At 50.7% G+C, this 23929-nt stretch overlaps 1 protein-coding gene across 2 annotated transcripts in view; it reads right to left on the bottom strand.

The window, feature by feature from the left end:
- SCARA5 (scavenger receptor class A member 5) overlaps positions 1-23929 on the bottom strand; it is a 107652-nt gene that overhangs the window by 75446 nt on the left and 8277 nt on the right. For both annotated transcript variants that reach the window (XM_014457021.2, XM_006081941.3), the window contains exon 3: positions 1643-1771. In XM_014457021.2, coding sequence (XP_014312507.1) covers positions 1643-1771 — 129 coding nt within the window. The remainder of the gene's footprint in view (positions 1-1642; positions 1772-23929) is intronic.

The raw sequence follows: 23929 nt of genomic DNA, 5'->3' as shown, positions 1-23929 counted from the left end.
CGGCCTTCCAGGCCCTCTGGGCGTCCAGAGACCTGCCCCTGGGTCCCCACCAGCCTGACTCTCTCCTTTAGACCCTCTTCTGACATCTAAAAGTTCCCGTTCCCCAGATAAGTTGTAATACCGTAGCCTAGATTTCCTGCTGGGCTGAAACACTTTCCAAAAATTCTGGAAATTTGCTATGGCTGTGGCTGCTAAGCCCACAAAACCCAGATCCCAATCTCTCCCTGGAACAGCCCAAGAACATGTTCAAATCATCCTCTGACTGGACATCATCCCTGAGATGAATCACCAGTTTCCCTCATTGTGGCTGTTGGCTGCCCTCCGGGCCAACGTTTGATGGGACAGACACCGCCCCTAATGAAGCCCTTTGCCCCGAGTGTGGGAACCTGAGGGCGAAGGCGGCCTTGAACATCCCATCCCAGGGCCCAGGTGACTACTTTCACTTGACACAAAGCGAAACCAGACCAGGGAGGCCCTAAGCATCTGCCTCAGGATTGCTAGCAAAGGGTCGTCTGCAAGGGCTTAACCTCCAGATTCCTTCCCTAGAGTTGACTCGAGGACCCCACCCTCAGCACTCCAAGCCAGCTCTGCCTGCCAGCAGCCTTGCTCTGGCCAATCCCCCACCTGCCACACCCACACTCGCACTGTGTGTGCCTTCTCTGGATTACCACAGCGCTTGTTGTGTCAACATAGAGTCCCCATCATAGTCCCTATGGCAGGGCTCTCTCTGTGTGTCCCTGCTCCATCCCTCGGACTGGGAGTTCCTTAGAGGAAGCCCTGGGTCTTATTTAGCTGTGTCTGCAACCCTGGCATGGAACCTGGCACGAAGCAGGCACTCCCGTAGGACGAGAGAGATCGAAATAAACCGACCCCGTGGCTTACTTTGTCAAGCCTGATCTATCTCCATTGAGAAAGGTGGGCATTGAGCATCCTTCCCCTTGGGTGGGGTCAGCCTGCATTCCTTCACTGTCTCCATCACGGCGGAATGACGATGGGTGGTGAACTGGGCTGCTCAAAGTATGGGGTCCTTCATCCGATCCCTTCCTACATCCATGCTCTGCTCCTTCCTGACTAGAGAATGTGCTCCAAACTTCAGCCCATCACCACCAGCCTGTCCCACAGACAGGAACTGGGAGAAGAGCCCAACTGAATGGGGGAAAACCCATCCTAACCCCATGGATAGCAAAAGGGCAGCAGGCTGACCATGACCCTGATTAGGCTCAGCGGCAAAGTCTCTCATGACTGTTTTCATCACACCCAGGACAAGGGGTCCAGCCTGCTCTGTGCGAACCACAGTCCAGAGCCCAGAGAGGCCCAGTATAATGCACAATGTCACACGACGATTCGGGGAAAGTCAGAAGACTCTCAGAGCAACCAGGTCTCTGTTCCTGGGCTCAGAGCTTTCCCAAGCTCACGCAGCCCCTGCCAACAACTCATCCCAAATGAAGCACGCAATGCTGCTAACAGTGGTGCCAGCTTCTGCCTTCACTAGAGGAGCTGCCACGGTGAGAAGGGCAGTGTGTAGGCTCACAACTGTGGGAACAAAGAGCGGAGTCTCCAGCTCTCCAGTTCCTATCTCTCTCACTTCCTACATCGCTCCTTCCACATCCTTAAAGGCCAGGACAGAAAAGGGTGCTCTTACCGGCTAAGATGAAGATGCCCACGAGAATCAGGAAGACCAGCAGGTAGAGCCCGAGGACAGCATGCTTCAGGGCCGACAGGGAGCCCAGCTGGGTGCAGCAGCCACCTGTCCGTCGCTTGTGGCATGGACCTAAACAATAAGGGCAAGGAGAGGAGGAAAAGGAAAAAGACACTTGAAAACCTCATAAGCTTTTTTTCTCTTGGTCTCATCGCTCTGTGGTGCGCACAGATGTTGACGTGGAGAAGCCTCACACATCTGTCATGCAGCTGTAACCATGAGGAGCTTTGCAGAACCATGACAAGCTTTCAGCTTCTAGCTCTCCTCCCACCCCCTGTGCTCTTATAAAATGGTTTTTTTTCATTACAGCCTCCATTCAATATTATTTTGTATTAGTTGCAGGTGTGCATCGCAGTGGTCAATCATGCACTTCACATAGTGCTCCCCTCATATTCCCACCTGGCACCATATATAGTTATGACAATATTATTGACTATATTTCCTATGCTGTACTTTATATCCCCATGACTATTTTGTAACTACCAAGTTGTATTTCTTAATCCCTTCACCTTTTTCACCCAGTCCTTCAACGCCCCTCCTCTCTGGTGACTATCAGTCAGTCCTCTGTATCTATGAGCCTGTTTCCATTTGGTTTGTTCCCTCATTTTGTCCTTTAGATTCCAATATAAGTGAAATCATAGGGCCACTCCCTGAGCCCTTGAACCAGCCAGATAGGCATGTCCACTGCTCACGTGCCCACACAATCCCACCTCCTAGAGCCAGACCAATCAGCAGAGAAAGCTCCAATAGGCTGGAATACGTGTCCTTTATGTGACATCATTGTCCCATGTGATCTGGAGAATATGGAGAGAATTTAAAACAGGGGTTGGTTGCAAACCTCAACTTCGACAGTGGCCGGGAAGGGATGGAAATGAGCCAAGTAGGCCAGGTGGGCCTGGGGAATCCGACAGCGCATGCTTGGTCTGGAAGAGGTTTCGGTGTAAGAATGAAGACTGGCTGTTGCCAGATTTTCAAGACAAGCCAGAAGTAATTTAGAGAAATCGCCCTGTTTTTTAAGTGTGAACAGCTCATTTAAAACAACAACAAATAAGACAAAAAGTATAAAACGCTAGGGAGTATAAACCAAACACATTAGCATGCTGGATCTGACCACTGGCTTGCAACCTTGAGTTTAGATTTACAGGAAAACATAATAACTTCATTCTGTGAAACTACCCAAGGCTCACCAGCTTCTGGCCCAAATGGAACAGCAATGTATCAGCGCTCCACTGGACCTTGGGAATTTAGTCCAACCCCTTAAATAATACAAATAGAGGATGTCAAATGTTAGCGGTAAACAGAGACCCAGGTGCTCTGACTTCCGGTCATGTTCCAGCTGGACTTGTCCTTTGAGACACTTCTCTGACGGCCATGCAGAGGCCAGGACGCTCAGTAACCTTCGCCCGCTAACCTTCCACTGACAGTGGAAAGGAAGGGACGCTCACCCACCTTGATCCCCAGCAGGGCACGTAAGAAGCATTGGAGGGCGTTTTTCAATATATGCACGCCCTCTTATGCTTATTCTCAAAGTTAGCACCTGGAGGACGGTGTGGAGCAGAGAAAGGTTGACAACCAGATGTTGAAATAATTTATATTCAGAAGATGTTCTAAAAGGTGGTGTGATGTTCACAATTCCCTGGTAACTCTGGGTTTGCAGGGGCGGTATGTGGGGACTACTTATTACCTCTTAGCACCTCTGTGGCCTTCAGGAGGTTTGGTGACCATGAGGGGAAATGGTGGTGACTAATTTGGGGCCCTGTCTCCCCAGAGGTATTGTTAGGTGAGGAACATTTTCTCATTCATTTAACCCATTTTATTGAAAACACTGCTGTTAAAACAGCTAAGTAGAAAATGATCGCATAATGTTTCCATAAAGCATTGGGTACAATTTGGAGCCAGTTGTTAAGCAATACAAATTCTCATCAACCCTTAAATATTGGCAGTTTTTGAAAAGTTAACCTGATTTTCCACTAAGACTCGCACAGAGCACATACAGCTTTCTAACTCGCCCTAAATCTTCTTTTCCAGACTTTTTCATCCCTTTTCATGCACTAGGATCCTTAACCTATTTCGCTCCTAAATATGTAGGCTTCTTGTATCATTTCATTCTCTGTTTTTTGTTTGTTTGTTTCTTGTGAGAGTTGCTGGCTGTCTGGTTGCAACACACTAAAGTCTGTTTCCTTTGAGAGTCAGAATGTTGGGCATAGCATTGAATATGATATATATTAGAGGCCCAGTGCATGGATTTGTGCACCGGTGGGGTCCCTCAGCCTGGCCTGTGGGGATGGGGTTGCAACCACCTCTCTAACATCCCCCGAAGGGTGCTGGATTGTGAGAGAGTGCAGGCCAGGCCAAGGGACACCACTGGCACACAGGGCTGGGGAGGGACCGAGGGAGGGCTCCAGAGCGTGTCAGGCCCCTCTCACCCAGTTAGCTTGGCCAGACCCCAGCAGCAAGCTAACCTACTGGTCGGAGCGTCTACCCCCTGGTGGTCAGTGCACATCATAGCAACCGGTCGAATGGTTGAACGAACAGTTAGACATTTAGCATATTAGGCTTTTATTATATAGGATGAGTTATCATGAAGGCTGGTCCAGCTCTCCTGCTCTAAGCCCAGCTTCCTCTTTAGATGATGATGAGAATGATGGCAGAGAACTGCTGGGATGGGTCAGAAGATACCCAAGCTGAAATGTATTATTCATATATTTATCCCAACCACTATGGGCTTCTCCACTCATTTGCTTTCTTTGACCTCTTCTTATTTCCTTTGGAGGTTTAATTAAGTTAAACTATAGTCTGTTAATTGTTTCAGTTACAGTAGAATACTGTTTTTCTGGTTCATTATAATAAGAAGTTATTTTCTCTCTCTCTAAAAAAAAGTGGATATATTTTTTTATATGCAATATTTTTATTGAGGCACAAGGCACTCTAATTTGCCTGAACTTGAGACAGTCAGCCCAGTAAACGGAATGTTAATACAGTTAAGGGTTAAGTGCAAACAATATACATTCACAGCTTGACTATATTGAAATTTATAAAGTGTCAGATTAGTGCTAATTGCCACTCAGCTTGAAATTTTTCACCAAAAACTAAGGCCCTCTTCATTCCTCTAGGGATGAAAACATTTTCCTAATCCAATCAGTCACAAGGGCAAGGACTCTTCTTTTTCTTTAATCCCACTCATTAGAACACCATCCTTTTATTTAAAGTCTGTCAGAACAGGAAGAGGAAAATCACACCGCAGAAAATGCTGCTAACTTGGACCTTGCCTTTGTCTTCTGCATGCGCGTTGCCAGCTCGCTGTAAGAGGGGGGCAGACTGCAATGGCCTGGCTCCATTTCATTCCCATCAAAACAGAGGACTTCCCTTCCCCTCTACCTGAGGCTTTAATGTAATAGAAAGCACCCTCTGGTGACAGGTCCCTTCGTCAACTAACACACACACCACTTAGGCCTTCCTCTGAGAGCGCTCCGTTCTTTTAGCAAGACTCGATTACTTTGTCTGTTAAACAAAAATCCATTCTAAATAGAACATAATTAGGGTTTCAAATAGAGATTTTCCACAAATCGTTAGACGAGCAGAACATGAAGGGTTCTGGCAAGATGGCTAGAGAATATGACTGTATGGGAAAGACAAGTTACTAAGTCTGCCCAAAACACATGTATTGACTTTTTAATTTAACATGGCAGACAGCATGTTCGCTGGTAAACCATTCAAATTATTTAAGCTGAGTGGAAGATTAAAAACACTCCGTAATGATACCATCGGTAAAACCAGGGCAAAAAGCATACTCACTTATTTGCTAAAAAAAAAAAAAAAAGTAAAAGGAATGAGCCATCAAGCTGTGAAAAAACATCGAGGAACCTGAAATGCCTATTGCTAAGTAAAAGAAGCCAATCTGAAAAGGCCAGATAGTGTTTGAGTCCAGCTATATGACATTCTGGAAAAGGCAAAACTATGGTGACAGTAATAAGAGAGTGGTTGCCAGGGGCTGGGAGCAGGGAAGGACGAACAGGTGGAGGACAGAGGACGTCTAGTCCAGTGAAGCTATTCTGTATGAGACTCTAATAATGCGTACATGTCCTTGTACATTTGTCCAAACCCATAGAATGTACGACACCACGAGTGAACCCTTATGTAAACGATGGGCTTTGGATGATAATGACGTGTCAATGCAGGTTCATAAATTGTAACCACTGTGTTGAAAGATGCTGATAGTGGGGGAGGCTGGGCGTGTGTGGGGGCGTGGGGTATATGGGAACTTCCTGTACTCTCCACTAATTTTGATGTAAACCCAAAACTGCTTTAAAAATAAAGTCTATTTTTTTTTTTAAAGTAGAGGTTTTGACCTCTGGCTTGTTTGGGGTAATACTCTAACAAGCATTTATTGAACACCCACCACCTATTGCCCTACAGTAGAAGGCAGCCTTCAAGGGCCCTGGATGGTCCCTGACCCCTTGTGTCATCTCCTCCTGCATTGCACCAGGACTGGTTTGTGTGACCAATGGACGATGGTAGAGGGATGGTGTGTCACTTCTGAGGTTAGACAAAAGACACAGCAACTTCCTTTTTGCTTACTCTTTCTCTTTCTTGGAACAATTCTTTGGAGGGAAGCCAGCCGAGATGTTATGAACACCCTGAGGAGAGGCTACATGATAAGGAACTGAGGCCCTCAGCCAACAGCCATGTGAGTGAGCCTGGAAGCAGACACTGCTGCCAAACCAGGCCTTCGGACGACTCCACCCTGGCTGAGCTCTTGACAGCAGTCTCATGAGAGATGCTGAGCCAGAATTACCTGCCTAAGCTGCTCCCAGACTCCTGCCAGATTGTATTATACATAAACTAGAGGCCCGGTGCACAGATTTGTGCACATTGAAAGGAAATTAATTAGAAGAAATATTTTAGAGGCTGGGGAGGGACTGCAGGAGATTGGCCGGCCGGGGAGGGGTCATGGGAGGTTGGCTCCATGGTGTGTCTGACCAGCCTTGCCCAGTCCCGATCGGGGCCAGTCGGGGCCAGGGAGGGACTGTGGGAGGGCTCCAGGGCGTGTCCGGCCCTTCTCGCCCAGTCCCGATCAGCTGGACCCCAGCAGCAAGCTAACCTACCGGTCGGAGCATCTGCCCCCTGGTGGTCAGTGCGCATCATAGTGACCAGTCGAACAGTCGAACGAAGGTTGGACACTTAGCATATTAGGCTTTAATTATTTGATATAAAAAAATAAACACAATCGTGACTTTCCTTGCACACCCGTGGATTCCTCAGAAACTGGTGGATTCCTCAGAAACTGGGTAAGACAATAAATTTTTGTTGTTTTAAGCTGCTTGGTTTTGGGGTAATTTGTTATTCAGCAATTGCTAACTAATACACTTATGTTAGACATTAGGAAACGCAAAGATAACAAGCCACGCGCAGGAGAAACTTTGCTCATTTGCAAATTCCCAGGGCCCAGATAGTGCCTAGCGCATAGTAGGCACTCAGGAAATGTTTGTTGAACAAGAAATTAAAATATGGCCACTGCCCTTTGGGTGCTCACAGCTGAGGGTTAGAAGACATGTGAACAGGTAACTATTAGACGGGTGTGAATGGCCCAGAGCCTGCATAGAGGACGCAGCAGCTCAGCAGGGCTTTGAAGGACAGGCCTTTGTCCATGGGCTGAGATCCACCAGCGTTATCACCTGATGTCCGGCTATCTACTGGAAAACTGTGGCTTTAAGAAGAAAACTATCTTCCCCCATGTGGGAAAAGTTCTGGAGAAAATACCAAACAAGGCTGCTAGCTATTAAACATAGTTGTTTGTCGACACGGTCACACACAAGACCAGATCGAGGGAGAAAATGGCACAAAAAGACAAAACAGAAACAAAGACAAACTCCACCAAGATGTAGGGGAGTCCAGGGAGAGGCTGTTCCATCTTGCGGCGGCCTCCAGAGATGAGGGTGGCATCGCAGGAGACCAGAAAGCCAAGGGGAGGGGGCTCGAGAGGCCTGGAGAGGGTACTCAGTGGCTCCAAGCGAGTAAATGGAAACTAAAAAAAAAAAAAAGAAGAAGAAGAAGCAAAATGACTTGCAGAACAAGTCCCCAGTGCCAGGCTGGGCGATGTTTATCTCAGCGGAGCGCGCATGCTTCCTGGTGGGTGGGAAGCTGTCAGGGAGATGGAGTTCCCGCCTCCAGGCACCCATCCGCATCTGGCCTGTGTGGTTGTACCAGAGCTTCACATCCCCGGGCTATGATTGCCTTTGCCACTCCACATTTTTAAAACTTGAATTTATTTGGGAAGGCAACTTGATAGCATCATCGTAAGTGGAAACAGTATCTTCCTATTACACAGGAAAATAAATACCTAACCACTAAAATAACAAATTTACACCCATGCGTCACTTCACCTCCTCTTGAGTACCACTGGATTGTATGTAGTGAGAAACATTTGCGAAACACTGGACTTTAGGGAAAGTCATGAAATCACAGCTCAATGACAACCTGCAAGGAAAAAGTTGATGTACTCCAAGGAGATTTTATTTATAGAGAAGCAAAACCAAACTTTTTAGGTGTTCAAGATTTAGAATATGTAGAAGGTAGGACATTAGGGTTTAAGTCCCACGGAAAGAACCACGTCGGGACCTGCACACACCTCTAGCCGTACCTTCATTATTCACAAGTGTCTATTGACATCTCCATCTGCCCCACGTGCCTGACAGGTCCTCTGGGGCAGGGTGTGTCCCACTGATCTCTCTCACCCCATCAACCAGCACACAGCAGAACCGCAATAACGTTCTTTGCAGGAACAAAGACATGTGTAAGGCATTTGTTTTTGCGGCAAAGATCATCTCTTACATGTGTCTTACGCAAATAGTTGACACATTTTTGTTGGCTGTAAACACCTCTATTTGGTTTTTTGGTGCAAAATGTTGGTCTGAAAAAAATAAACAAAATCTTGGCTTTGCTTGCTCACCCATGACTTCGGATTGCCACTGCGTGCCCAAATAGGTAGGTAAACCGTGGGAGCGAGCCATTGGGACTGAACCGACGCTTTCATCCTGGCTGCATAGCATCGTCATACGTTGGAACTTCTTAGACATCCTGAGGCCTGAGCCCCACCCCTGGACGTTCTGACTTTGATTCAATGGTGAAGTCACACTTCCATGGCACAGAGGTACACAGTTAGTGGAGTAAGGCATTTGTCATATCAAAAGAGAATGTGAAGACACATTCTTGGAAAAATCAACGAAACGTCTTGCTATCAGAGCTTGGTTTATTTTTGTAAAAATGTTGATTTCTTTTTAATAAGATACATTCAAAATGGGGTTGTCTCAAACTATTTTATGATCCCCAGAGGCTAACATTGCAAAGGGTTCTTTCTAATCACGGGAACGAGAGTACTCCCTAAAGAGTTTTTGCTCAAATATTGTCTTCGGAGGGTGGGGAGGTGCCTGGGAGCAAGGATTAAAGACCAGAAAAGGAAAGTTCATCTGAAAACCACTCAGCCCTTGACAGTTGAGCTGAGGGTGAGTCAGGGGATGCCCCACCCCCCCCCAATGTCAATGCCACGCTAATGTGGGAGCCTCAGAAACTCCCACAGCGGGACTAGCACGGGTCTGGGGCTCTGTGCAGGTAGATTCGAAGCCTGCCTCTGTCCCACACGGACTGTCAGACCAGGAGCGATCCCCTTCGTGAATTTAGCCCTTCCTTGACAAACTAGCTTTTCAAGTTCTTAATCTGTTCGGATTTTTTCCCTTCTCCCATTAGAAAAACAACCACCAACTCACAAACTCTATCTGAGTGGGTATTTGCTTATTTCCAAAGAACCTGGGTCTATACAACTTGGAAAACAGGATGCAGTGATTCAGTTGTCACCTAATTGAGCTTTGCCGAAGACACTTTCTTTTTGTTCTCTGTGATGCCACAGCTGGTAAACAGCAGGTGGAAATAAGGTTTTAGGTCTGGAAGGGACCTCAGAGCTCCTCTCTTCCAAGAATCTTCTTAAAACCCTGAAGGCTGACTTCATCACCCTCGCTCTGGTTACTCACCACTCACATTGTCCCTTGTAAGAACGCAGCCCCAAATAACCTCTGCCTGTCCAGGCTGCCCTCCCTTGCTGGTTTTAATGGGGACCTCTGTTTACTTTCCCTCAATAAAGAGGAGGGAAGAGGAGGGAGTGAGACAGGGACGCTGCAGAGGACCGCCACCCACTTGCAGTTTCATCCCAACTGAATGTGGGAGGGTCCCGAACCGCCCACTGGGGTACATCACACACCAGTCATCTCTGCCTTGTTGGACCCTAGACCTGAGTCTTCCAGGCAGACGTCCCCGGTGAGGGCACCCGACGAAGGAGAGCACAGTCTTCTGCAAGATGGCATGAGTCTGAGCCTTCCACATCCAGTTCTAAGAAAGGGGGAGGGGTCGGAAGGAGAGACGGCCAGAGCTCATTCATTTCAGATGTTATGATGACCTAGAACAGTTTCTCCTGGTCCTTCTAGAGACATCTTGCAATTTTGTAACTTCCCTGTAATATTTGCTATTTTTCTCAACCCCGATTGACTTCCCAAGTTACTCTGCATAAAAAAAAATTTGAAAAAAATCAAGGGCTTGTGGGTTTATTTTCTGCGAGGAAAGAGGAGGAGAAGGGACTCTGGGTGGCCTGCAGGTTACGGTGCAGCCGGGGCTGAGGGGTGGAGAGACAGCCAGGTGGGAGAGGAGATGAAGGCACTCACGGCGAGCTGGCCCGTGGCTGCCACCTGGAAGGAGGGGAGGAGCCAGGGAGTCCCCAGGAAGAAGAAGTGGGCCCTGGGGCTGGCGGGAGGTGCCCACACCTGCCCATCATGGGCAGTGCATGAATGGGAAGAAATGCTGTCTTCATGCAGAGGGACCCGGAGAGCAGCAGGCGAAGGGTTCTGCCTAAATTCAGGACCAAGGACCCTCCTCCTGCAGAGCGGCCCTGGATCCCTCTGAAAAAGACTCCCAATTGCTCTCCTGGCCCCTTGTCAGAGGAAATAAATCATCCAGAGACGTGTTTGCCGTGTGGCAGCCAGGGCTCAGCTATTTTCATTTTTAGACCCCACTCTTTCCAAGCCGCTGGTGCCACCTCCTCGCCACCTCCCCGTGTGCCTGGGTTGATGAATTGGTCTATCCTCGGGGCAGGAATGGATACGTTTCATACCCCCTGTGTCTCTCCCCCAACTTCTACCACCAACTGAGTTGGAAGGGCCGTCTGAGTATCCGGTTTTGAAGACAGGGCGTCTAAGATCCCGGCCTGTGCCAATGGTATGGGGATAAACTGGAAGTGCCCCTGAAGCCTGCAGGCTCAGAAGCCTCCTGCGTGGTGGCCTCTGCACAAGAGGCAGAGCAGACTGAGCCGCAGAAGGGCTTTCAGTGGATCTAATGGAAGATGATGGGCCTCTGTCACCTGGTAAGGCCTGGCACCAACAGTTACCACGTATGGAGCTTTGTTGAGAAATGACGGCAATGGTGGCCTAGCTAATAATGTGAATAGGACTGCACCCATACATCAACAAAAATACAGATTTGTTGAGAGTCAGCTCCCAGAAGGCAGGGTCTGGGACTCCTCTCTGGATCCCACAGGTCCTGGCATGTAGCAGATGCTCAATTAACACCTGTTGGCTGTTTGTAGGTAAAGGAGGCTAATAACTAAACGCGGATTTCGTAGGAGGGCCATTCGCAGAAGGTGGGAGAAGGGCACACCCCGCAAGCCAAGGGTCCCTGAGGCTGTCCCCCTGAGTCCACGAAGCAGGCAGGCTCTCCTCAGCGCCACCCACTGGCAAGATGGCCCCTTCTCACCTTGAGCCTGTAAACACCCTCCCGGTGATGACCCCAACATAAATCTACATGCTTAAGGAAACTCCCCTGACACCCCGGAATGCTTAGAATACTTATGGCATTACATTTCCTTTTTAATAGGGGTCAGGGCTGGGGATGAATTCCTACCGTTGGGAGAGTATACCGAGGGCTTAACGACACTGGAGAACAAGATGCTGACATAAAACTCCCCGGGGAGGGGACACATCAAGCTCATTTTTATTCAAGGACAAACTCTGAGCTCACTTCCAAACAGAGACACTTTTAAGAGTGAATCGTCTATTAAGCAGCATGCGGGGAGAGCAGGCATAAACCTTCGAACGGGAAGGTGTGGCTTCCATGGGGGAAGTGTGTCCTCGGTTTCCCCTTGTCCTCATTAGACCTCTCCAATCTGACGCTCCTGATCTGATTGCTGCCGTCTGCCCCCTTCAAGTTTCCAGCAGGTCCTATCTTCCTAGTCCCTCCTCCATCAGTCAGATTCCCTGTGGCCCCTCCCCCCGCCCGCCCAAGGACACCTGTAGAGGATAGAAGCTCTACCTCTCAGTGAGGTGTCAGGAGAGGAGGCAAGTGGCCACCCCCCTCCCTGCAGCCCCCAAGGGGAGAAATTTATTTATTTTATTAAAGTGCAGCTGATATACATATTAGCTTCAGGTGTACAACATAATGATTTTACATTTATATGCCTTACAATGTGATCACCACGATAAGGCAAGTAACCATCCTAACAGGACTTTCTAAAGATCTGCCTGCCATGAACCCCTTGGGTTATCCTGACTTGCACTGCGTCTCAAGCCAGACAGCAGCAAGAGAGATGGTGCCCGGGAGCGGGCAGGCTCTGGGACGCCGTGCAGAAGGCTGGCACCATCATGGGCACCTCAGCTCTGTGGCTGGGTTTTCCTGGTCACCAGCAACCAGGTGTTGGGGTGGGGAGCCAGGCCAGCATGGCACTGCACTACGTGCTCAATGAAGGGGAGCCATGTATTAGCATCGCTTCTATTATTATCACTTCTAATGGACCCAGCCACCCCTCCCACCACCTTCGCCGGCCTCCTGGCCTCACAAGGGCTGAACGCTGTGTATGGACATTAGACTTGAGGCCAGAGCCCCAGGAGGTGGTGGTGGCGGCAGGGTCGCTGGGGTGGGTAGAGCATTTCTCTGCCTTGAGGTTAGTGTTGCCAGCTTCTCCCAGAAGCCATGTGAGACCTTGTCATTGCGCTCCTCCCCAAACCTACTTGTGTTTATAGCTATTTCCTGCCAGCGGCACCTCAGAATAATTCATTCCGTCTGTCCCTGCCTTTCAGTCGTTTATTCCCGTGGCCCCACCCTAGCTTTATCATCCACCAGAGCGTCTCCACCCCTGAAACCCTAAGCTCCAAGAATCCGTTCCCATAGCCCCTCAAGGTCACCAGGGACTCCAGGCCTGGCACCGAGGAGCGGGCGAGAGCTGTGCGGAGGGGTGGGGTTTAAGGATCAGGCAGCTGTGGCTTTGAATCCAGACTCTGCCTCTGACTAGCGGGGTGACCTTGGGCAATTTACTTCACCTAAGACTTCACCTTCTCATGGACAAACGGGGAACAATCTATAAAAGCCAAGCAACTAGAACAACAGAACGACCGGAACGACCAGAACCACTGGTAGCTATGATGCACACTGTGCCCCAACTGCCTATGGCCCCTCCCCCGGGAGGCCCGGCCCCTGATCGGCCCCCCCACCCAGATTGGGGGCAGGGCCAGCCGGCCAACCTCCTGTGGCTCCTCCTCCTGGCTGGCCCCGCCCCCTATTGGCCCCTCCCACCCTGATAGGGGGTGGGGCTGGCCAGCCAACTGCCTGCAGTCCCTCCCCCTGGCTGGCCTGGCCCCCAATCGGCCCCCCACACCTCAGTTGGGGGTGGAGCCAGCTGGCCAAATGCCTGTGGCCCCTCCCCTCAGCTGGCCCCACCCCCAATAGGCTCCTCCCACCCGCGCATGAATTTGTGTACCAGGCCTCTAGTAATATATAATGAGGTTTAATAGAGAAATTTTATTGAAATGCTGAGCACAGTGCTTGCTGTCAATTTTTTAAATATATATTTTTATTGATATCAGAGAGAGGAAGGGAGAGGGAGAGATAGAAACATCAATGATGAGGGAGAATCATTGACCAGCTGCCTCCTGCATGCCCCCTACTACAGATCAAGCCTGAACCCCGGCATTTGCCCTGACTGGGAATCAAACCGTGACCTCCTGGTTCATAGGCTGACGCTCAACCACTGAGTCGCTCTGGCCACATGCTCAACTAAGGGGAGCCATGTATTATTATCACTTCTGTTTAACCACTTCTAATGGACCCAGCCCCTCCTCCCACTACCTCCACTGGCCTCCTTGCCTCACAAGAGCCAAAGTGAATTCCAGAGCTCCTGGTGCTGTAAGACAACCCCCCTCCCCGGCTCCCTGGCCCACATACCACTGTCGGGAGGGAGTGAGCATCCCTAGGACTTCGTATGCTTCTCTCAAGACCCCCCTATCACAAACTCAGCCTCACCATCAGTCTCTGCCCCGAGATCAGCCCGAGCACCCCACTGAACCCTCAGCCTGGCTTACATCAGTCCCCAGAAGCCCCAGGGTTCCCCATCGCCCACTCTAAGCCCCACATAGCCTGTGTATCCTCCTTTGACCCCCATCTCTCTCCCCAACTGCTGAAACCTCCCCACGGTGGCCCCTGGACCTCCCAGCCAGTCTTCTGCAAAATCCCTGATTTCTTCAACCTCTGAGCAGAACCTTTCTTTTACTTCCTTATTCTAACTGAAACCTGCTCCTTTGTGGTCCCAAGTATAGGTTTCTCACTCACACACTCATACCACCAGCCTAAGGATGTAGGAAGGGTGGGTGTGGTATTTTTTGGTGCTTTATTTTTTTTTGTTTACTACTCATTGCTACTTTCAGAACTTTCTCTCTCTCTTCTCCCTAAAGCTCCCCAGCTTAGGGTCTCACATCACAAGACTGTACATTTCTCCTCCTTGCTAAGGGACATCAGCTCCCCTCCCCCTCTCTGGGCTCACCGCTCTCAGTCTCCAGTTCCAAGTCCTCCTGACCTCCTCTCCTCTCCTGGTTTTACCTCCACCCTGACACACTTGAAATGTGGCCCAAAACGAGATGGGCTCCAGATGCAAAATACACACTGGATGTTGAAGGCTCAGCATGTGAATAAAAGATATAAATACCTCCATTATTTTTTTATAATGATTACATATCAAAAAGATAACATTTTGGATATATTAGGTTAAATAAAATGTCTTACTGTCTTTAAATTAGTTTCATCTGTGCCTGTTTACCTTTTTACACAGCTACTAGGACATCTAAAATTTCACGTGGGGTTCACATTACATTTCTACTGGCTTTGCCAATCATCGGGACTCTTTCTTAATCCTGATTTCAAAGTCCCATATTACAGGCCCTGTTCTTCTGCTCTTCCTCACGAACTCTGAATCGGGTGCCGCCTGACCTCACCAGGACCTACAAACCATGGGTCCTCCTGTCTTTCCTCCATCTCTCCCCCTCAAGTCCTTCCTTCCCTTTTTATCCCATGTGCATTCTTTTTTTTAATCCTCACCTGAGGATATGTTTTTGTTTTTGTTTTTATTGATTTTTAGAGAGAGGAAGGGAGAGAGAGACTCCCCAGCTTGGGGTCTCACATCACAAGGCTGTACATTTCTGTGAAAGAGAAACATCGATCAGTTGCCTCCCACACATGCCCCAACCAGGGTTCGAACCTGCAACCTTTGTTGTACCTGATGATGCTCCAACCAACTGAGCAACTTGTTCAGGGCCCGATATCCATTCTGTAATCTCTGTTATTCACTCTCTACACCCACCTTCCCCTCCCCTGTCCCTCTCTAGCTTCCTCATACCCGGGTGGCGACACTCTAACCCTGGTTAGATTTAAATCTGCCACTCCGCACTTCCATCGCATAGCTGGGCGTAGCTGGAGAAGAGAAAACACGCTGCCATGCTGCTTGGTCTGACTTGAAGCGCCTGATCACTAAACCCAAGTGGGCCCGGTCGCCTGTCCAGTGGGCTTGCCACCCGTTTCTAGCCCATCCCCACGCTCAACTCCCAGATGTTTGTTCCATACCCCCTCCTCCTGCTTCACATTCTGTTTCCCATTTGACTGAAAACACAGAAGCAATGAGGAAATCGCTTCCTTAAGTTCCCACCACAATGGAACCATTGACCCGCGTCCAGGGCCCCACACTTTGCCTTCCCTTTTATCACTGTAGTCGCACTGTTTGTGCTCTTGGCGAGCCAACACCCTCGACTGCACAACAGACTCCTTCTTCTCCTACTTATTCAGGGACCTGACTCCAGCAATTCTGCTTTGTCAACGTTTCCCTCCACATGGTATTGCTCCATCAGCATAAGCCATACTGCTATTTCTTCCATCTTAAAAAAAATAAAACAAAAAATCTCCCTTGACTTCTTTCCCCCTCCACGTGTATCCTCTTGCACAGAATTTCTCGAAAGAATTGCAAGTACCCACGGCCTCCAACTCCTCTCCTCACATTCTCTCCTGAACCCACTCCAATCAGCCTCCTCCCACCCAGCTTCACTGAAACTGCTCTTGCCAGGTGTGATGGGCTGACCTGTGTCCTCCCTCCCCAAAAATTCCTATGTTTAAGCCCGAATCCCCAGTCCCTCAGAATGGGACTGTGCTTGGAGATGGGGCCCTTAAAGAGCTAATTAAGTGAAAATGACCGGGTGTCTAATTTGATGGGTATCCTTATAGGAAGAGAAAATTTGGACACACAGAGAGACAGCAGGGTCACATGTGCACAGAAAAAAAGATCATGTGAGGACACAGCAAGAAGGCAGCCGTCTGCAAGCCAGGGACAGAGGTCTCAGGAAAAACCAACCCTGATGACACATGGCTGTTGGACTTCCAGCCTCTGGAACTAGGAGAAAATACATGTCTATTATTGAAGCTGCACAGTCTGTGTGGTATTTTGTTACACAGCCTGAGCTGACTAATACACCATGTCACCACTGACCTCCAATGGCTCAGCCCAATGGCCAGCGCTCACTGCTCTTCCAACGTGACCTTTCAACAGCATTGGCACAGTTGGTCACCCCTTCCTCCTCAATACACTTCCGGGGCCCAACTCTCTTGCTTGTTCTTTCACTGGTTGCTCCTTCTCAGTCTCCTTTGCTGCTCCTCCTCACCTTCTACCCTCTCACACCTCTCAGCACAGCCTGAGCCAGAGCTCTTTCCTTGGGCCTCTCCTCGTTTTCACACACCTCACCGGCTTGCCAGCTCTAACCTAAAAGTATACAACCAGACGGAGTCACCTCTCACCTCCTCCACTTCCTCTGAGGCACCAGCATTTCTCAGCTGGATTATCCCACTTAGACTTGACCCCAGACGCCCTCTACCAGTCCCCTGATTCTTTTCTCAACCTCATAACCAGGTGCCTTAACATCAGAGTCTGCATTCCAGGCACAAGGGTCCTCTTCCTCTCTTTCAGGTCAAAACCTAATCCACTGCACTCTGGCTTCTCTCCACTCAATCCGAGGCATGGCTTTGCTGGAAAATTGAACATCCTGCTGCAGCCAGAGTAGCGGTTCTAACATGCAAATCAGACCTTAACCTTTCACTTCTGTGAAACCATTTGCTGGCTTCCCAGTGTCTCCAGAAGCCCGATTTCTATGGATGGCACAGGAAACCTTTTCACGATTTGGCTTTAGCTTCATATACTTAAGAGTGTTGCCTAGCTGGGTGTGGCTCAGCTGTTGAATGTTGACCTAGGAACCAAGAGATCACTGGTTTATTAATTATTTCCAGTCAGGGCACATGCCTGGGTTGCAGGCTTCATCTCTAGTAGGGGTCATGCAGGAGGCAGCCGATCCATGATTCTCTCTCATCATTGATGTTTCCATCTCTCTCCCCCACTCCCTTCCTTTCTGAAATCAATAAAAAAAGTATTTAAAAAAGAGCATGTGAGCTGTAGAGTCAGTGAATCTGATTCCAATTGCTAGAGATTGAATGTTAATGTCCCACCAAATTCATATGTTGAAACCTAACACCCAGTGTGATAGCATTAGGAGGTGGGGGCCTCTGTGGGGTGATTAGATCATGAGGGTGGAGCCCCCATGAATGGGATTAGTCCCTTTTATAAGAGACCCCAGAGAGCTCCCTCTCCCCTTCCACCACAAGAGCCCACAGTGAGAAGACAGCTTTTTATGACGCGGGCTCTCACCAGACACCAAATCTTCTGGCACCTTGATCTTGGACTTCCCAGTCTCCAGAACTGTGAGAAGTCAATTTCTGTTGCTTATCAGCCACCCAGCCTACGGCATTGTGTTACAGCAGCCTGAATGCACGGAAACACCAGTCCTTCCTAACCCTGTGCTCTTGGGCAAGTGACCAGGTCTCTGTGCCGTGGTTCCTTCATATGTCACTTGGGTATAATAATGAGACTCATCTCCCTGGGTTGATGTGAGGATCCAATGAGCTCATACTCGTGAAATGCGTAGAGCAGGGCCTGGCCTGGTGGAGCTCGCTGAGTGAGTGTTTATTACCTCCCACCACCACCCTCCCTCAGCCCGAGTGCTCCTTCCCTGGGTTGGGAAACCCTTCCCTGCCCTTTCTTACAGGCACCCTGCGGCCTGCCCTTGGATAGTTTGCTCCCGAGTCTATCCCTGCAGGAGGCCTTCCTTCCTCCCCGGGGCAGACTGAGGGTCCTCCCCCCTAACTGTACTTTGCTTGTCCTTCCTTCAAGTGTTAATCAAATTATAATGCAATGTCTGCTCACATGTCTGTGTCTTCAGGGGAGTTGAAGCCCCTTGAGGGCAGGAACCATGACCTTTATTCCTGCATTCACCAGCAGTACCCTAAAGCCCAGTAATCTATATATATAAAAGCCTAAGCAACCATTAAGACTGGTCAACTGGACGATCAGTTGACCGGTTGCTATGACTATGCACTGACCACCAGGGGGCAGACGCTCAATGCAGGAGCTGCCCCCTGGTGGTCAGTACACTCCCACAGCCAACCTCCCACTGCTAGCCAACCTCCTACAGTCCCTCCTCCCAGCCACGCCCCCCCCCCATCGGCCCCCATCGCCCCAATTGCCAGCTAGGCCAAGGGACCCCACCCGTGCATGAATTTGTGCACTGGGCCTCCAGTCTTTCAATAAACGAAGTCACAGATCCTTTGATTTGTCTTAAACTTATGTCTCTAAGCTTCCTTTATCCTGGCGAATAAGAATGTGTTCCATCATTCCACAAGCAAAGGTGTTTCCATGTGGAGGACACAGTGCGAGGTACTGGAAACATGAAGATGAATCCAAGGTGTTTGGCCTCAAGGACTTAGAGTCCAGAGGCGACTCAGGTGCACAAGCTGTAGCCTGAGTGTGAATGGACAACTGACAAGGGCCAGGGAGGCAGGGCCAGAGGCCTGGGAAAGAGACAGAGAGGGGCCAGGGCTTCTAGACTCAAGGGACCTCAGGCATGCTGCTTATCATCTGACAGCAGGAATCGACACTGGATAAACCTGGGAACGAGGTGAGAGCGGGGCCCATGGACCTGGAGACACAGAACCAGAATGTGGAGGAGCTGCATAGCCATGAGTGTGCCCCCGGGTAGAACCAGACCAGTGGTTCTCAACCTTCTGGCCCTTTAAATACAGTTCCTCATGTTGTGACCCAACCATAAAATTATTTTCATTGCTACTTCCTAACTGTAATGTTGCTACTGTTATGAATCGTAATGTAAAGATCTGATATGCAGGATTGTCTTAGGCGACCCCTGTGAAAGGGTCGTTCGACTGCCAAAGGGGTGGCGACCCACAGGTTGAGAACCGCTGAACCAGATGGGCTGCAACAATACTCGGGGCAGTGAGGCTGCATGTGGTCCAAATCCTGCATGTCCTTCCCGCTGGACCACCTGTAGGCCAGCTTTGTGTTTGGACCAACCTTGAGCTGCTGGGCAGTGGGGAGGGCAGGAGGAGAGAGGGGGACAGGCCAGCTAGAGTGATGGTGACAGGGCCTTGTCTTGTGCCTCCTGTGGCCTCGATGCCCACAGCCAGTGGGTGGCACCTGCAGGGTGCCTGAAAAGCACATTTCTTATTGAAAGATGAAGAGCAAAAAGTGAAGGAAGGAATGAGCAAGGGAATGAAGGGCAGGAACCAGGGAGCAAGGTCCCTGGGTGGGGAGAAATGGGGGACACAATGAAGAATGGCCATGGCCTGACTCATCATCCCTCCACTCAGGGTATCTCCTGGGGCCCCTTCCCACCGAGGGCCCTGCTGTCACTGCAAGTCCTCCTCTCAGCCCGCCCACCCCAGAGGGCACCAGGCCAGTAGCATTCCTCTCAGAGCCACCCTCACAGTCCCAACCCCTGGAGTAATGCCGCATAGAACATGGCACAGTTTAGCGACGGGGAGTTGGGTGGAGGAAGAAGGCAGAGGCTCCTGTTAGCACCCATGTGGGAAGGAGCTCTCAGGGTGTCTGGGCTCCGGTCACTCTTCCCTGTCCCCTCTGCAAGACACCAGGCTCCAGCCAGGGACCATGAAACCCATCCTCAGCCCTTCTGGTAGCAAACCTCAGGAAAGCCTCCGGGAGCCAACTGCTCCGATCGGGGTGGCGGGTGGGAGTCGCCAGCCTCATGCACACCAGAGCCCGGAGCCCTCAGGACCCAGGCTATCCCTTAAAGGTTCTACTGTTTGAGAACTTGGACTAAAAGAACTTGCTCCGTTTCCTTGAGTATCTATCTAGTCTTCATGAGGAAGCTCATTAACTGAAACAGTGCTTTCTTTAAAAAAAAAAAGTTTTTATTGATTTTTAGAGAGAAAGGGAGAGGGAGAGAAACATCGATTGGCTGCCTCACGCACACCCCACAACTGGGGATTGAACCTGCGGCCTGGGCATGTGCCCTGACCCGGAATCATCCAGTGACCCTTGGGTGCACGGGATGACACTCAGCCAACTGAGCCACACTGGCCAGGGCAGAAGCAGTGCTTTCTCTAGTACCTGGGAATCTTTTTAAAATCCTGATTTCTGGGCCTCATCCTCCGGAAATTCTGTTTCTTTGTTACTAATGTTGTGGCCTCACCCCATAACAAAGAAACAGAATTTCTGGAGGATGAGGCCCAGAAATCAGGATTTTTAAAAAAATATATATTTTATTGATTTTTTACAGAGAGGAAGGGAGAGAGATAGAGAGTTAGAAACATCGATGAGAGAGAAACATCAATCAGCTGCCTCCTGTACGCCCCCCAGTGGGGATGTGCCCACAACCAAGGTACATGCCCTTGACCGGAATCGAACCTGGGACCCTTCAGTCCGCAGGCCAACGCTCTATCCACTGAGCCAAACCGGTTCAGCCAAAAATCAGGATTTTAAAAAGATTCCCAGGTGATTCTAATGTGCAGCCAAGGTTGAGAACCACAGCCAAGTTTAGAGCCAGCTTTAAAATGCTATCCAGGCCGGGGCCCCTGGGAAGTGGCGTGGGTGTTTCCCGGGAAACCCTGGGTGGCAGCTGCTCCTGACTCTCCTCCTCGTCTCTCCCTCTCCTTTCTCCCCAAGATTGGCAGGGACCCCCAAAAGTTAGGGAGGTGAAACACATGCGTTTTGAGGGTCAACTGTGTGTGAGGCACTTTACGTGGATTATGTCACCTGATTTCCCCGCTGCTCCTGTGAAGTAACATTATTCCCATTTTGCAGATGGGGACACCGAGGGTTAGAGGGTCAGAGAAGCAGGTGGCCCATTCAGACTAGGAAACTACAGGATTTAGTAAAGGGTGTGGTCAGGGTGTAAGATGCCCACAGGGTTAGAGTGGTGTCTTTGGGCTGTAACTACCCCCACCCCCAGGGTCAAGGAGGGGCCCAGGGTAAGGGAAAGCCAATGAGGAGAGGGTGGCTCACAAGGAGCTATGACCTTGGGGGGAAGGACACAGCAGCCTGAGGTGACTCCATAGAGCAGGAGCTGGGCAAGTAGACACCCCAACCTCCCTTTCTTCTGTCCTCCCATCTCCTTTCAGGGAGCTCCCCAAGAGCCAACCCCAGCCAGGCGGAGAGTGGGCCCAATGGTGGCGAGTAGGAAGGAGGGGCAAGCAGAACACACCTGCCCCAAGCCCTAGGCCCACAGCCACTCGGTCTATGGATTCAGCCCAGACCTGCCAAACTTCAAAGTCCGGGCTCCTGCCCCCTCCTGGCGCTCCCCACCTTGTGCTAGGACGGCCCTCTGGGCAGAGAGACCCGGGACCCACCCCCCAGTGACCACACAGGTATCCAGCCGTGCTCCGCCCTCTGCTCTGGTTTCGCAGGGACAGAACCTGGGCGCACCTTGGTGCTGCACGAGTTAATTCCCTGCTCATCTCCTGCTTCAGCGCCCATTCTCCAACCTGTAGAGGCGGGGACCCTCCGAGAGGCCCCTGGCAGACCCTCCCAGGAAGTCCACTCCTCCCCTTGGGCGGCTGCCCAGCAGCCCTCGTCTGCGCCAGAGGAACTGGGGAGATTTGATTGATGAGAAAGTAGAAGTGGGGGTTCCCCTGGGAGAATAATTTCACTTTATGGGGAAGGAACACCGGAACGGGGAGCTCGGGCCCTAAACTCAGCAAGCAGGCGTCCAGGCGCAGCCAGGAACATGTGTAACTCATTACCTCCGAGAGCCTCCATTTGTGGCCAGTGGAGGATGCTGAGTGTGGTGGAGGGTCTGAGGCTGCGGGGTGAGCTGACGGCAATATTTTTCTGACACTAACACCTCTCTCTGACCCTCAGAAAGGGCTGGGCCGGACCCAGCCAAACACCACCCCGCCCAGGCCTCCTCCTTGTCCGCCTCCTGGCGCCAGACTAGAGAGGCTTGCGGCTATACAGGCAGCAGCAAAGAAAGGACCGGGGAAGGTGAGAGGGGACGGAGAGGAAGGAGGAGAGGAGAGAGGAAGGGGGGGGGGGGAGCAGGCCCAGCAGGTCCCTGTTGGGGTTCTGTTCAAAGGGCGGTGTAAGTGGGCATCGAGGCCAGAGGAGGCCTGGCTGAAGGACCTCAGAGGCCTAAAGCTGCAGTTACTCCTTCCGCGTTAGTCCAGCAAAGCAGGTGCAACCGATGCGTTGCAGGTGGAGACATGGAGGTGAGGAGGTCCCGCCCTCGGGGCCTTCCCAGCACCAGGGGGCTCCACTGGGGATGCTGAAAGCTCAGACACAGCAGGGAGGCAGGTCCTGAGAGGTGCCCCCAGCAAGGGGTGCAGAGAAGGGAGAGGTCCCGATGAGTCACAGAGTGGGGTGTGGGAGGGAGCCTTGGGGGACACAGGAGTGGGACGAGGTGGCTGCTCATGGAAGGGGCAGAGGACCCAGGCACTGAGCAGTCCTCACCTTCCCTGCTCACCTGGGAAGTGGGAAGGGGATGGATAAAGGCAGGCTGGGAGGGAAAGGCAGGCTGGGAGGGGAAGGCAGGCTGGGAGGGGAAGGCAGGCTGGGAGGGGAAAGGAAGGAGAGCAGACCAGAGGAGGGGAAGCTGCCAGCGCGTGACCTGTGAAGTAACGTGTTTGCCCCCTGACCTTTTCAAAGTTCCACCTGCATTAAAGTCCAAGTCATACCCTGTATCTGGGCTGCATTTTTGCAACCGTGTTCCCCAGATCCCAGTGTCCCCAGAGCCAAGAGGAGGCACCTCCTCTCTTCCCCACCTCCCTACCTCCAAGGGAAGAGTCTGGAAAGGACGCGGACCCCTGTGAGGCCCACCAGACGGTTCTGTTTTAATTCACTCAAGGCCCACGCGCGGCTGGGCTCTCCCTCCCGGTCCCCCCTCTGCCCTCTGTCTTCTTTCCCATCAACTTACACCCCCTTCCCGCCAGCCCCACCCTTCTCTTCCCTCTCCTGTTACACTCTCCAGCAATGAGGATCAAGAAAAAGCAAAGTCCTGGGGAGACAGATCAAATCTGCCTGGAATTTCCCCAAGTCAGAGCCCATCATTTCCTCTTAGAAACAAAAGGGAAGGGGATGGGGAAAGGAAAGGAACCCATAAGCTTTTAGGTAGCTGGCTGCATCTCAGCACTCTAGTCTTTTGGGGTTCCTTGTGCCCCCCCCCACATTCCTGGCATCCAGGAATGAAGAGTGGGGGAGACCCAGATGATTTGGAATTCAGTTTTAGAAAGCATTTGTTTGGCGACCTTTAACTTTCAAGGACCCTGTTTTGGTTCATTCATTCATTCATTCATTCATTCAACAAATACTTAGTGAGCACCTACTATGTGCCAGGCCGGGAGACATCAGTGAACAAAACAGAGATGCCGCCCTTGTCCAGTCTGTTCTTCCCATGAGAAACAGACAGTGCACGATAAACGCAATCAATAAGAAAATGACAATGTCATTTAGGACATAAGACTATGCGGAAAAAGGGGTCAGGAGTGCAGGGGGGCAGGAAGGCCTACTGGGGAAGGTGAGATTTGAGCAAAGAC

This window comes from Myotis lucifugus, unplaced genomic scaffold (genome assembly GCF_000147115.1).
Source record: "Myotis lucifugus unplaced genomic scaffold, Myoluc2.0 scaffold_1, whole genome shotgun sequence".
In the NCBI taxonomy this organism is placed as follows: Eukaryota; Metazoa; Chordata; class Mammalia; order Chiroptera; family Vespertilionidae; genus Myotis; species Myotis lucifugus.
This window is presented reverse-complemented; position numbering and strand designations above follow the sequence as displayed.